This window comes from Electrophorus electricus, chromosome 19 (assembly GCF_041902795.1).
Source record: "Electrophorus electricus isolate QZ-2024a chromosome 19, ASM4190279v1, whole genome shotgun sequence".
Taxonomy (NCBI): Eukaryota; Metazoa; Chordata; class Actinopteri; order Gymnotiformes; family Gymnotidae; genus Electrophorus; species Electrophorus electricus.
The window spans coordinates 2,390,499-2,405,777 of NC_137515.1; the positions used below are offsets into that span (position 1 = coordinate 2,390,499).

General features: G+C 45.2%; 1 protein-coding gene across 5 annotated transcripts; it reads right to left on the reverse strand.

Annotated features, from left to right (window-relative positions):
* Positions 1-199: 199 nt before the first annotated feature.
* glis3 (GLIS family zinc finger 3) lies at positions 200-14,329 on the reverse strand. Of its 5 annotated transcripts, none has more exons than XM_081702842.1 (11): positions 14,037-14,328; positions 12,964-13,327; positions 11,083-11,266; positions 9,758-10,928; positions 5,137-5,298; positions 4,909-5,019; positions 4,039-4,180; positions 3,794-3,938; positions 1,945-2,105; positions 807-974; positions 200-693 (listed from the first exon to the last, which is right to left on the reverse strand). In XM_081702842.1, the coding sequence occupies exons 2-11, from the start codon at positions 13,274-13,276 to the stop codon at positions 560-562; spliced, it is 2,691 nt and encodes an 896-aa protein (XP_081558968.1). In that variant the 5' UTR covers positions 13,277-13,327; positions 14,037-14,328; the 3' UTR covers positions 200-559. The 5 variants fall into 5 exon arrangements, with proteins under 5 accessions (XP_081558968.1, XP_081558969.1, XP_081558971.1 ...); XM_081702843.1 differs by having other exon boundaries at positions 14,033-14,328; XM_081702845.1 differs by lacking the exon at positions 1,945-2,105 and having other exon boundaries at positions 3,765-3,938; positions 14,037-14,329.
* Between the last annotated feature and the right edge of the window lie 950 nt (positions 14,330-15,279).

Sequence of the window (15,279 nt, forward strand, 5' to 3'; positions counted from 1 at the left end):
CCAAAATAATAAAGGTGTTAGCTCTGTGGTTATCAGTGTTGCAAAAATGCTTTTCTTTATGTCGTTGACTTCTGGCTCTAGTAGAGAGCTCTCTCTAGGACAGAATGATGGCCCTAACTGCCTCTTTATGAATTTAAACAAATACATTGCAGTTAATGCCATGATACACAAACAGAATAAGCAACCTCTGATACAGTAGTAGTCATTATTTGGTGGTTTAATGTAAGAATGTGAGTGCCTTTTAAGGCTTATTTCTTTTACATACACATACTTATCCAAGAGGGGGCATCGTCCTCCAGTGAAGCAAATTTAAAAAAAAATCAGGAATGTTCTGTTTTTTTTAGACATGATTGATTAGCGTTTTCTTAGCATTATGGAAATTCAAGATATTATATAAAAATTATTTTAAAATTTAACATGCAAAATATAGACCATATTCTGTCTTTGAAAATGCACACAATCGGTCCTATGATTAAAAGACAATAAAAAAGTAAGCAGTGCATCAGATGTGTACGGTAGATGTACAATCCTGTGTGCAGAAGACCGTACTAGCTGGATTTCACCTTTCCATGTAGGCACAAGACAGCTGGCTTGGGCATTGATCCGGAGTGTATATGTGAAGATAGTTGTCTTCTGCCACCGAATGGTCCTGATTCCCCAAGGAATCTTCTGATGGAACGTGTTGATGGAACACTGCAGTGGTGAGCATGGATTTAGAGCTGTGGATTTCTCCCCATTGCAAGGTTCTCTATAGTAAGTGAAAGGTGTGGTGCACTGGTGTTAACATGGCATGAATGCTCCTGCACCTGTGATCCTTGAGAGTGGCCTGTGATTCAGATCGCCTTCCCTGTGAGTCGTGATCGAGGGACCCAGACTGTCCTCCAACACAGGGATCAGCCTCATGGAAGAAGAGGCGACCGACTTCGCCGTGTGTGGTGAGTCACTGTAGGAGGGGGAACACACACTAGGGAAACCTGAGGAGTGTTTTGACAAACACACACACACACACACACACACACACACACACACACAAAAGGTTTTGAGTATTACCTTTTTTCCTGATAGGGGTTTGCAGTGCATTCATCAAACCATTTCGATATAGGTTACTTAACTGAACTCTCCCTGCCATGCAGTCAAAAGAAGGCACAAGTAGAATTTGATCTGATATCCACTTCTGAGTAAGAAGCGTGAGCTTGGAAAAGACTGGGAGCAGGCTTACACAGTACACGATACGGACTGTATTAGAGGGCTCTATTTTTGACTTTGCCTAACAGACAGCCATCTGTTGCTGCTGCAACAGAAGTACAGATTCATGAATCATTCAGCCGGGTTTCTTCCCGTGCCGTAAAGACCGCGTGCGGCAGGGGCGCAGCCTTGCATATGCATGCGGGCTCACCTCTCTGCAAACACCCGACGGCTAATGAGATATGGTGTTAGGATGTAATGTAGATCAGAAGGAGGAAAAAAACCAAAAAACAACAACAGCAGCAATCCACTGCCTACAGAGTGAAATGAAGGTGCATTTATAACACTGCGCATGGGGCTCATGCATACAGAATCCCTGTCTTCTGGTGGGTGGACTTTTTTTTCCCCTCTCCATTAATACGCCTTATATGTGTAGGTATATGTGTGCATAATTAACAAATAATAAGAGTTCTTTCCAACTTCGTTTTACTACTTTGATTTATTGGACATGTTTTTCTTTTTACACCTGGAATTCTTCCCTCGATTCTGGGGACCCTTTGATTGTTTCGCTTTGAAGTTTTAACGCATTCTCGCGCGGGAAGGTGGGACTTAGAAAAAGGCTGACACTTCAAATGTGTTTTGGTTGGCTGGACTTTGCATCCTTTGCCCACTCCATAAACTGTATATGACATTACAAATATTATTATTATTACTACTATATTACAAAATATATTACAAAAATAAACACAAGGAACCTACTGTCCTGACGGCGGGGGAGAGACGCAGCGGAGAGGTTGGGGTCTCTGGGTAGCGAGTTTTGCTTTTGCCCTGCAATCATGTGGTGGTGTGAATGAGGAAGTACAGGAGGAGGTCGGTTATGGGGGGTGGAGCTTGGCTGCTGGACTCCAGGATCGTCGAACCTGAGAGAGCGACATTTTAGTCCAGGACCTCGAGAGTCTACCATCAGGCACTGCAGCACTGCACCTGATCCACATTTATACGGGAGTTTACAAAAAAACGAACAATCCAGGAGGTTATGGTGTGTTATTTGCAAGCTCTCTGAGAACAAAGGGCGTGCCTGGCTGTAACAACTGCATCAGAACTGTGGCAGTAGATGAGAACGACTCCCCTTTATAGAAAAATCATTGAAAAAAAGGGTCACAGGGATTTTACAATTGATTTAACACACAGAGAGATAATTACAGCAATCCGTCTGCCTCACCCTTTCATCCCATTTTCTCAATTCTTTAAAGCACTTAGTGCATTTCTGCTTTCTTCTGCTTGGTGGCCACAGCATCAATTAATGTGGGCTCTTAAGACCGGCGTGGCTGAACCTGGTTCGCTCCTACTGGACTGGATGGTCGTCTTTGTGGGGTCCCCGCCGTGCGCTGCAGGCCCGCCGCTGTCGCTGGAACAGTCGCGCAGCACGTAGCCAGAGGCATCTGGCTCGGCCAGCCCTGAAGCGGGTCCCCTCTGGGCACCTTTGAAGTGCCCCACTGAAGGAATGGGTTTTGCTGGCAGGCCGTGACGCCTGGCGGACCCCTCCCCCGAGCGCCTCTGCCACAGTGGACGTGTGAGGCTCACAAAAAGCCCATTGGTGCCTTTCACGGCGAGGCAAAATGGTGTTTTATTTTAATCAGATTATTTGGACTATGAGTCTGCAGCCATAAAGCCATGACAACCGATGTGCAAGGACGCGTTTGTTGCAGATCAGAGAAAAAGAAAAAAAGAGTGCCGGAGCGTTTAAGTCAGTCATCACCACCTTCTCTGCCAAGGTGAACTCAGACTGAATGCAAACTAAATAGCAATTCAGTCCATGGCAGGTTCTTGCATTGAGAGTAAACCAAACCGTACTGGTGTGAGGAGTAGGGGCTTTCACAATGCATTCATGAGAATGGCAAGGATTATGTGAACCAATTCATCACCCTTGCGAAGAGACTCCGACAGAAGCATACAGAAGTTAGGCCAACTTATGTGGCAGTTTCTCTGTCTGGCCTGATCTGTGGTTTCAAATGAGTACAAATGTACCTTCATTTCCTCTGCTTATAGATGAGATTTAGCATGAGCAGTCTTTTTTATCCTCCTCCTTTTAAACTTTCCTTTAGACTTCCTGTGAACCAGCAACCAATTTTAGGCACGGCAGGAGTCTTTGGGAAGGACCGGACTGCCGCGGCTCTCAAAGTACGCAATTAAAAACCCTTATTGTCATTCATTTGCTATAGTGGTCACCATGGAATATAGCGGTCTCCTTCTGCTATTACCAACAAGAGAATGAATAAATTAATGAATTTCTTAGCAGTTCAAAGCCTTTACACATTTTTTTTTTTTAGTTTGACATTGATGTTCGGTTTGTGGCATGGTTAGAGTGTTATATTTAAACCACTTTCTGCAAGACCTGTACACCTCAGTTATAGCCTGTTTCTTAAAATTGCCTAGTTCATTTCCTGTGCCATTTTCCTAATAGGGAAGTGTCTTCGTTTTGTGATTGAACAAGATGGATCACCCAAGCAATGCTAATGTGGATAAAATAAGTGTCATGGATTATTTCTCAAACCACCTAATATAAGAGGCAGACTTGCATTGAAAGAAGCCCGTAAAAGGGTAGCACCTGCAGTTGACCGGGGGCGGGGGGGGCGGGGGGGCCAATGGGAAGCGTGCTCCACTCGGAGATGGGCGAGCAGGGGTCACAGCAGGCAGCGGCGCGGGGCTGTGGACGTCGGCTGCCTGGGCACACCGGCCAGCGCAGAACACACCTGTCGTGCACACACAGAAAAACGAAGTCATCCGGCTCACGCGACGAGTGACTGATCACACTTCGGCGCATGCAAAAAAAAACCCCAAAAACCCCCAAACCTGTGTATGCGTCCGAGGCCGACCCTGGATGCTGGCACAAATCGCTCGGAATCAAATCCAGCGGTGACAGGCTGGGCTGCAGGGGCTGGATAGATAAGCACTCGGAGAGTTCCTCGCGGGAGACCTCTGTGCTGGCTCTCAGCTAAATAACAGGAAAAGGAATTAAACAAAACTCTTGGCTGTCTTTGAAAAATGGTTTTGGTTCTTAAATATGCAAACTTGCTTCCTTAAGGGGTTTTGATCATATTGACACATGAACAAATAGAAGTTCCTCTTTTGGGGTTAACTGCAGAACTATGGAAGGACAGCACATAGCCATAATATATTAATATTAATATATAGTAATATTGGTAGCATGTGTTTTCTTCAGTTCGTGTCAGTGATGTGCTTAAAAACAGCTTAAATTATAGCGTAGCACTCGCACTGGAATATAAGCATGCTATTTTTAAGCGCTTCACTGACATTAACTGAAGAAAACACATGCTACCAGTACACATTTTTTTTCATTGCAGTCAAGAAGCAGCATACCTTAAGTTGCTGTATCTATGGTGATGTGATTTTTTTTTTCTTTCTGTGATAATGAGCTCTGCTCCTACACAAGTTATAAGTTCACCAGTTTTATCAGCACATCTCCTATAAAACTGATGCATGTTGTATATCACAAGTATATGTTAGCACATGTTAAAAAAATATGTACACAGTGAGAGAAAAACAACATCTGCACATATGGCTTCCCCGTTTGCTGTGGGTAGCTTGAATATCATTGGGCCTCCGAGATATGTGCTGTTTGTTGAAGAATTACTTCCTAAATGACATGTGTGATGAGCGTATGCGACACCGATATGGTAATCCAGCCATGTTCCCTCTTACCTTCTTCCTGGCCTGTTGTTCTTTGGTGGAGTGTGATTTGACGTGTTTCCGCAGAGAGCTGGGATCCGTGTAGCGCTTCAGACAGCCCTGAATCTGGCACGCGTATGGTTTCTGCACAGATATGCACGGGCACGCGCAGGTAGCCCTGAGGCACTCCAGGAATTCCACATGGCAGCTCGTTTCTAAGATTGTGGCACAGGGGTGTAGGGCCGGTAGGCCTGGACTCACTGTGTCTAGGTGTGTGCGCTGGTGCTTCGCCCGGTCGCTGGAGTTGCTGAAGGATTTGAGGCAGCCTGGGTGCTGGCACGTGTAGGGCTTTTCTCCTGTGTGGCTCCGTAAGTGGATCTTTAGGTTCTCCAGGCGGGAGAATGCCTTGTGGCAGCCATTAAACTGTCCATGGAAGAGAGAGAGAGAGAGAGAGAGAGAGAGAGAGAGAGAGAGAGAGAGAGAGAGAGAGAGAGAGAGAGAGAGAGAGAGAGAGAGAGAGAGAGAGAGAGAGAGAGAGAGAGAGAGAGAGAGAGAGAGAGAGATGGCATAGAAAACAATTATTGTTGAATTGAGGAAGTACTTTTGCTGGACCATTTAGGGGCCCAAGTAGTGTCTCTGCGTGTTTTAACCAGGAGGGGGCAGTGTTCTACTGTTCAAGCCAATCAGGCACCTACCCGTGACTCCTACAGCCCTATACCCTCCCTGAGTTTGCTGTCTGCTTCCTGCGTATCTAAAAGACTCCATAAATTTGTCAAGTCTGGTAGCATAGTTAGAGAGGCCTATAAAACCTTTCCTGTACTCTTCCTGTACTGCTGCTACACATAAGCAGTGATCAGCGCTGATGAGAGGCAGAAGGTCTCTCTATCATTGTGCTTCGTTAGCAGAGTATCTCTGTCTGGGTTTTCCCATTTCGTCATGCAAAAAAGCACTCCAGTGCAGTGAGCTCACCCTCCAAGTATGTGTGGCCCCTGCACTTTGTCCTCTCCGGGCCAAGCAGGGAATGTGTCTCGGCACGGCTGGAACTACGCACAAGCCACTGAGTTGTGAACAGTACCGATGACCTTATTTAGATCGGGGCAAGAAGCAGAAAACACGATCATTATCCAGCGTCTAATTGCGCGAGGTTATGGAGAGTAGCCGAGATTGTTATCACGCCACTGCTCTCCTGCCAGAGAGTGGAAATTGGTTGTAACATTCATTACTTTTGCTGTTTGGTTTCTTGTGAAATATTCCGGACTTCCTTTTCCTTAAGGCTTCCCAGTACAGTTTTTATCCGTACATGGTCAAGTCAAATCGATCCTTCGGGGTGTGAGAATGGGCTGCTGTATGACTGGTTTTGATTCCGTCCTGGACCCTCAGAAACTGCAGCTACCAGCTGTGAATAATCACCTTGACTGTGCTCGCCTGGGAGCTCCATGATTGACCCTTAATTCTACTAAACCGTTGCCTTGCACTCTGAAGAACAAAACGTTTATCCTGTCATTCCTTAATGTGGTTTTCTCACTGAGGAATGCAGCGGTGTTGGAATAATTTGCTTCCCTGGAGAGCAGTTTGTGTTGTCTGCCTTAACTGATGTCCACAAAATAGAGGACGTCACTTTGGCCGTGTTTGTAAAGTAAATAAATAAACAAATAATAGTGAGTACCAGTGCAGCTTGGCATAATTTTTGTCGACCGCAGTGGGTACTCAGTTCCTGTGCCATCCTCTTTGGCTTCTCTTAGTCCAGCTTCTTATTACATGGTGTTTGTGTTAGAAGCTGAGTGTCTGGAATTGGGATTAAACACTTGGTTATCAAAGAAGCGGGAGGAAGGCACCGCTATTTCACAGTCTTTTCACATAAATGAAAAATAATCTCTCAAAATACTAAATAAAAAAGAACACAACAACTATTCTGCCTAATGGCTGCTTCTAAATGACAGTTGCAGACTACTGATTACACAGAATGTTTACTGGTATTGAGTTTCTAAGATGTGTCAAAAATATGACTGCTCTGCTTTTTGTCTTGTCTTTGTTTTTTTGCAAAGGACTCTGAACTTTATGACAAAGAACTATCGAATCCTGAAATGATAACTGCTGTCTTCTTTAATCACTATTTACTCATTAGGGGGATAAACTAGCCCTGCACAATCACGACGGCCTGCCGAGCACAAGAGGAACGCAAGGCAGGGACAGAAATGCAGCCGGATCAATACGCATTCAGATCGGGACCGTGGTGAAAACACACCGCGGTGTTAGGCGCGAAGGAGCCTTTCAGAGTCGTTTAATAATGCCTCAGACACTGGCTCCTTAGAAAGGCCACCGGGCTGAAGAGATGCGGCGTCACGGCTCCCGCACAAGGCCCGAGGGCCCGGCCAGCCTGTGGACATGCCGTGGCACCTGTGGCCCGTGCCAGACATGCAGCCTGGTAGCATCTACCCCTCTCCTCCTTCCATTGTTTCAAAGCACTGGCATCTGCAACACATCAACAACAAACTACTACACCCTCTCAGCCACCCTCCATTATTGTTTACTGCCATGGTAGTCTTTGGACATTTTTAAGTGCTCTAAATAGTTGGGGGTTAAGGCCTGTTCATGGCAAATAAAATGACAGAGTGTTGTAAAACATAGCAGAATGTAACCAGAATAAGTGTTAGAGTAATTAGAATGGTCAGAAGAGAATGTTTTAAGATAAGGGTCATTTGATGTAACAGAGGAACAGTACCCATGTTTGCATAAACAAAGGCTTGTGGCTTCAGTGATAAAAGCCAAAAAAACCCAACAAAACTAAAGTCTTGCTTCTGGATTCCAGTCTACTTTCCCTGCCCACATTTGTTTGATACTGCCAAACCTCTTGGTAGGTAACATGATTAGCACAGAATTCAGTAACTTAGACAGGGCCAGAATTTCAAGTTTCTCAGGGTGTAGGAGCCAAAATGGATGACCATAAACGTTCTTAGGGTCAAGATATCGCTATAAGTGTATGGCATTTCATTTAATGCAACTGCCTTCTTATCAGTAAGAAATCCAAAGAAAAGTTAAGATGTACTACTATCCTGAAACCTCAAATGGTAGTAGATAAATGACAGGCATCATTTAGGGCTGTGAAAAGAACCAAAATATGACCGCCCCCAGCTGCTGAACGAGAGGACAATCACAAAAACCACAAGACAGTCAATAGCAGCTGCTGGATCAGGCGGACGACTCAAGAATGATCCTCAAAGATCCCTGCCAAACCTCCTGACAGCCTGCGTTTCAAGCTGCTATTTCTGGTGGACAGCCCAAAGTTTCCACTGGATTCCATGGTAACCCTGAACATGATTACCTGCGCTTCTGATACAAAAGGGAGCTGTTATCGCTTCACTGCGGTCTATTGTTTGATGCAATATGTACTGATGAGGAGTTATGAAGGATAATTGTAAGAGCCCATGATATTTCTGCTGTGCAAAAACAGGAAAACGTCACAAACGAAATACTTTACAAAAATACTTCAAAGAAAAGGTATCTTGTTGTAGCCCTATCTGAAAAGGTAGAGTACAGCTTGATTAAAACTACACGTACTAAAATGTACCAACGTTTCTTTTTGAGCAGCAAAAACAAAGAAAATATATCTTTAAGTAAACAATAAGCTCATCACCAGAAATTCAGAACAAGCTGAGACACGTTTTGGCTAACTCCCTGCTATTGTGACCTGTAATATGATCTATTTAATTCCACTTTCAAAGCTCACGTAACTTTTTGGTCATTCAGGTCTGGCATGTCTGTCTTTTCATTCTTTATTATAAATCTTTGACAAAAGCTGCTTGCATTTCTACAGGGAGGGAAAACTTCCGCAAATGACAAAAGACTACAGAAAGGGAATGGATATTTTCAGCTTGGGTAGTGGCTGTGACCATTTTCCTTCTCTTTGGTCTGTAATTACGTGCTTGACAAAACCATCCAACTGTTCTGGGCTCCATGGCAACAGGAGCAGTTTTAAGTAATGAGTAAGTGTTTGGAGAGAAAGGTCGACCGCAGGTATGTGCGCCGTTAATGATTGCCAAGATCAGACGAGGCAAGAAATGACCGCAGATCGCCTCTTCACTAACCCCAACCCGTCGGCTATCACGGAACAGACCATGGCTGCGGATCAGTCTCCTTGCTCTGGTGTCTTCCAGGGCCTCTGGCTCTAAAGTAAAGCGTGTAGCTGCATCAGCAGAAATAACTCCGTCTGGTGTTGAATAAAAGTCAATAAAGCTAAGATGACTGTACCTCGGGGCCTGTCTGTGGCTAGACCGTGGCCTTTGGCAGGATCTCGCCTGCTGACAGCTTGTCCAGCTGGGAGAAGTCAGTGGCAGGAAGCAGAGTGTTTCCCTGACAGTGCCTAACTGTATGTCTTTTGTGCTTTTTAAAAAATATTAAATAACTATATAATTACTTAAGTCACTGTCAATCAATCATCACAGACTTCTACAAATTAGCTGGTGGCCAGAGCTGCGAGAGGAACAGGCACCCGAAACTGAAGGGTTGTTCCACCTAACCTCAGCGTGACAGCATGTCAAAGCACACAATGGATTTTAAACTGCTTGGCATCTTAAATCATTTGGAACTCCAGATTTTAGTTTCAAATGGTAAAAACCACCTGCGATGCTTCGGTAGCCTTGTCCAAACAGCACTTTAAAAAAACATTTAAATCTGCTTCCTACCTAGACTGGTTACCAATGTTTAGAGACACGACAGAGATTGGAAGATTAGACTCACGGATGAAACATGTTGAATGCCTATTATATCTTTGAAATCTGCAGATGGATACATGGTAATCAGAGTTGGGACAGGGAACTGGGTAATTCTTCACAGGTGAATGGTAATAGGTGTATTCTTCTAATAGTAGGTCAAGTCTGCATACCGTGCATTTGTTGGGCTTCTCTCCAGAATGTACTCTCATGTGGATCAGGAGCTTGTAGCGAGCGTTGAATGGCTTGTGTCTCCGTGGACACCCCGCCCAGAAACAGGTGAAGTCCTCTCCTTTGCGCTGTTCCATGTGGAGCTTCTCAATGTGCTTGACCAGCTCCTCTTTGTGGCTGTAGGTGGCGCTGCAGTCCAGCCAGCAGCAGCGGTGCACCCCGTCGGAATCCTCGAGCTCCCCCTCGTCCTCCTCCAGCATGGGGCCCAGGGCCAGGGGCTGAACTCTAGGATTGTCCGCAGGTGGTGCAGACCGCAGGTCTGTGGGGTTCCGAGCATGTCCCATGTGACCAACTGGTGATTGATGCACATGGTGGGAGTAATAGGGCGGCGGAGCACCCCGAGGGAGGCCGAGGGGCTTGACCGTGGCTGTCCTTCCGAGCTGAGGCTGTGCAGGCATTGGCAAGTTGTTCTGTGAGACACTGTTAGCTGCCACTGCGGTGTGGCTTATTGGGAGCTCCTGTTCAGACAAATGCTGATGTTCCACCACCAGGTTACTCCCTCCTGATTGGTTGTCGTGAGAACCCCCTTCTTCCAACCTCTGCATGCAGGAGGCCACTGTGTCGGGGTGGCAGTAACTGTTCAAGGCCTCGCCTAGCGTGGAGCTGACTTTGGGGCTCGGGTTGACGAAACTAGGATTGGGAATGCAGCTTCCCCTGACGCCCAGGAGATGCCCACATACTTCAGACTGCAGGGGAGAAGGGGTCGGCTGAGAGGCTGGAGAACTCTGGGAGCCCACGATGTAGGCCACCAGAGAGGTGGGAGAGGTTCGAATAATGGAGTTCAAGTCGATGGCAATGCCGTCAGACAGAGGCGAGACCGAGAGGGCCCTTTTCTTGGGGCGTCCGGAATGCCGGGGGCTGTGGGCGTCCTCCTTAAACAGATAAGCGGGAAGAGAAGCTGGATTGGAGGCACTGGTTGCCCCAGACATTGCGGTCCCTAGAGGGATGCTGAGATGCTCTGCTCCATCAGCCATCTGACTGCAGCTGTTCGGCTGCCCGAGCGGTGGAAGCACGCGATAGCCATGAGGCCAGTCCAACTTGCTGCTGCGTATCGATTGACTCTCAGCAAGGCTGAGAGTGGTGGAGGCCAGGGACTCTCTGGACAGCACAGACCTGCACCAGTGCACAAGCATTAGCTTCAAGGCTCAGTTGCAATGCCAACTGATCCAGTCTGTATCATAACCAGAACATGCATGGATTAACAAAGGGGGGAAAAAAAGAAGTACATTTATTTATTTGCATCATTCAGACTTTTGGACTATTTTACCTGGCATCTGTGAAAGGCACAAACAGACCAAGCGAGTGTGGCGGACAGGGAGCTACAGAGACTTGGACAGCGGCTGAACACACGGGGCTCAGGCTCTGCACGACCATGGCACTGCTGGACACCTGCAGGTTTGATAGCCCATTCTGTCCCAGTAGTTTTCCATTTGGCACCAGTGACTGAGAGCCTGGGAAACAGCAGAGGAATGGGATGCAAGAGAAGACATTTTTTAAATGGTTTGTCTGCATTTTTATGCCCGTAAAGAAGATATTATTCATACTTTGCACATCACAAAATTTCCATTTTTGATTGTGGTCACAGAGATTAAAGATTGAGAATGTAGACAATGATAGATCAAGAAGTTAAACTTCAAACTGTTTGAATTAAAAAAAAAAACCTCTTTCTTAAAAAATATTCTTTCTTAAAGTCCTAATTAGTTAATTTACTAAAGTGTGTCACCATATGGCATGACTATAATAATTCTTTAGGATAAAGAGCTGATATTGTCATTCTGCCAGCCTGTTAATTCATTACAAATCTCCATTTAAATGCTGTTTGTTTCCTACTACTGGATAAATACTTATTTTAATTCTGTAAATTTAGAATCGCATTAATTTAGTTTTGGTGTAATGTACTACACTGAAAATGGGCAACTATATCTCACAACTTGAACTTAGTGACTTAACTAAATATAATCCCTCCCATCTCAAACACACCATGACATAAAATATTTACTGAGGACAGTGCGGCACATCCGCTCTGTCTGATAAAGGGAAGTGAAACAGATCATCGTGAAAGGCATGTGGTTTTAAAAGCACCAAAACGATCATATTCCTTTCATCTCATTTTGTAATAGTTGTTGCTGGCAGGTTTATTACATCTTTGTTGTCCATAAACAAACATGATGCCTTTTTTTGTTCACATTAAAAGAAACACAACAATACTCATGAAAATTCCAAACCTGCGGAGGCCCGGAAAAACCGTTCTGCTCTGTTAACTTCTAATACCTTTCCTTTCATTCTCTGGGCATGGCTGGTTTAGGAGCAAGCTTTCTGCTTGGTTAATTAACAAAAATATGAAGGAAAGGGTTTTGTGGGGAGGAAGGCACACTGGTGGTTGCTTGACAATGCAGAAGTATAAACTCCAGTTTGGAAATCAGCAGTGTCATTGTTGTGGGAAGAAAAGGCAGAATTACGCTCTGAAAGAAGCCCTCACGAAAGTATTAGACTTTGGCTGTGGCCGTGATCCCTCAGCTAGATGGCAGAGATTGAGGTCTGCTGTTACCTCATTAATGCTGAAGCATTTTAGCCGCTTGGTTTTCATAGAGCGCAGTCATTGCTGCATTGGTTTGTTGTACAAGTGAAATTCGATTGCAGAAGTCCATCAGCATCCATGCTGGCTGGTGGTCAAAACGTGTGTGTTTATGTTGTTTTATGTAGCGCGCTGAGAGGTAAAGATGGCAACGTGGCACCGTATCTCTCAAGGACCATCATGTCCCATATTCCAGATCACTGGGCTGAGAAATATGGAAGGAGTGGGGACAGGATTGAAGGCATGGAGATTGCCTATTTGCTTTGAAACGACACACCGTTGATACATTCCTGTTTATGAATTATGAGCACCATCTACTCTTTCAAGATCCCACATGGTGACATATTTGATCATCGAGGCTAGCTAAACGCAGGGAGAAAAGCTCCACTGTGAAAAGTCAGTCTTTCATCTCAAGAATGTCCTAATTAATTTCAGCATCTTTCTCAGTCACGATCTGTTTATAATTTAGAAAGAACTTGCATTCCATCTTTGCATTTGAAAAAAAAACAACAACAAAAGCCCTATAGTCAGTGTTACAGTGACAATTCAGCATCAGTAGGTTTGACTTCTTACCCTTGATGCCAGTCTGTGGTCCACTGGGTCTCACCCCACCTGGGTTGCTGGCTGGGCCAGGAAGTGAGGGTTGCCCCGACAATCGTGGGATGCCGAGGGTGCTCTGATGCTTCCCGTTGGTCAGGACTTGCCTGCGCAAGCTTAGGGTGGGCAGGACAACGGCATTCCCAGTCGGCGCGGTGCCGTAGTGTGGGGGAGAATGGGGGCAGGTGGCACGCACCCGGATGTGGGGCGTCTGATGCCCACTGGTGGCACCCAGAGACTGGGGCACCCCGGAGGGAGATACCAGTAGGTTGCAGGCTTTTCCATTCATTTCCCTCAACGCTGCTTCAGGCAAAGACGACAATGGGCCACAGGCAGCATCCTGGTGAGGAGAAGGTGAAATAGCATGTAGAGAGCAGACATAACGCTGATGGGCTTTAAAATATGGTAATTAGAACAAATGCAAGCAGTGACTGTTGAAATTGAATATATTTTAATTATTTAATTTAGATTCACAATGTCCCTGTCCATTAATCTTTTGTAATAATATAATTTTCAAGTCCATTAATGCCGTATGACAGGTTATGATGTTGAAGACAAGCGAAATTTAGCTAACGAGAGCATCGCACTGTGTCTAACCTTACAAACATGGTGACCTTACTGAATATGGTCTGACATACTGATAGATTTTGTGGTCAAGATAAGGGAGTGAGGAAAAGTCTTTTCACAGATGAAACAAAAATGAAAATAGGTTTGGCATTCCTCAAATATATAGACTGTTTCTTTAGTTCACTTTGAAACAATTCTTCTTTCGTCAGTAGAAAATCATTCACATAGCCTCTCAGACTGCTGTAGAAAAAGACGATTTTTAAAATGGTCTTTTCGGTCATTCATGAAACAGGTTTTTGGATTGCTTGTATGGAACGTCATCGCGTTATTTAGTTTAGGTACGCGGTCACGTTCATGGACAGCGCTTACGAAATACAGAATAGCTTCGTAAGAATAAGAAGCACAGTATCCACAACAAGGTAATAATTCTTTATGTTAAATGTGAGTTCTGAAGGGGAAGGTTCGTAGCGTAACGTACCTACCTGAGAAGTCTTTGTTTTTCTCAGAAGACCTCGAGGTGGAACTTCAAGCGCACACCTTGTTCGCAATGGAATGTCGCAGATGACAGCGCTTTAAACGACATCGTGAATCGTGTTCAAATGGGCATTAATGATTACAACCGTTATTTGGTATTTGGAAAAGAAACAATAAAAGCAAGGGGAAATTACAAAAAGGGGAAAAAAAAAGTTATTCCGTCATCGGCGTTACCAACTTGAATGAAACTTGGCAATTAAAGATTAAGCTCTGGTCTGTACCTTTGTGTCGGTAGGCGCGTAGCGGGCAGCGTTGCCAGGGGCGGGTATAGGTTTTGGATACACTTTTACCCCTCAGAGGGTTTCAACAACTTTGATTCCACCATCCTCCTCGTAATGTCATAATGTTGTCTATAGAACTTTTTTCTTAAGTTAATAACAATGATTTGGGCATCCGTGTGTGTATTTGACATCCACGCAGCTGTTTAAAGGCCATGCTTGGTGCTGATTAGTTTTACTGCGGCTGTGATGTATGCAGTGACCTACACATCCACTGATAGTGTAGGCTGGAATTATCTCTGATGCATTTTCCCATGTCATCCCGGTTTCTTAGAATGTCCTAGTGATAATAGACAATGTAAATTGCAGCACTACCGACACATTTACAGATAATGTACTTAAGCGTGAACTTGATGGTAAAGTGATTCACAGTGTACCCGAACATATTAATATCTAGATTCCATCCTTTCTCGCACATGTCCTCCCCAAGCAGTGCGTTGGATACTCTGGGTTTGCTGAGTTCTGTGAGCACACGCGATGTGCCAAATATAACTGATACCTGCTTAACGGTCCTCTCGCGCGCCCCTGAGCCGCAGTGCGTGCCGCATTTCGAGCTGCCTTTCTGCGCGCACTTTGAGTGTTTGCACAGAGAGTTCTGCTTCTCGTTGGCATGGCAACTTCATTGTTTATTTTAGGGCGACTCGCGAGCGCTTGCACGGGAATCAAGAAAGAAAACTCCCGAGAATCAGCCGCCTTAAAGGCAGCTCGGCGTGAAAGTGTCATTCGGACAAAGGCGCTTCCGCATGTATGACAGGCAAAAAAAACCCAAAACACCTGCTTGTGAGCGTTGAGATGACTGTGTGGCTGGACCGTAATTCTCTGGTGGTGATGATAACACCCTGCCGTATTAGACCCTGTAAAGATTGATGACTGTGTTTGAAATAAAGGGTGGCCTCTAGTGGAAACTGCTGGA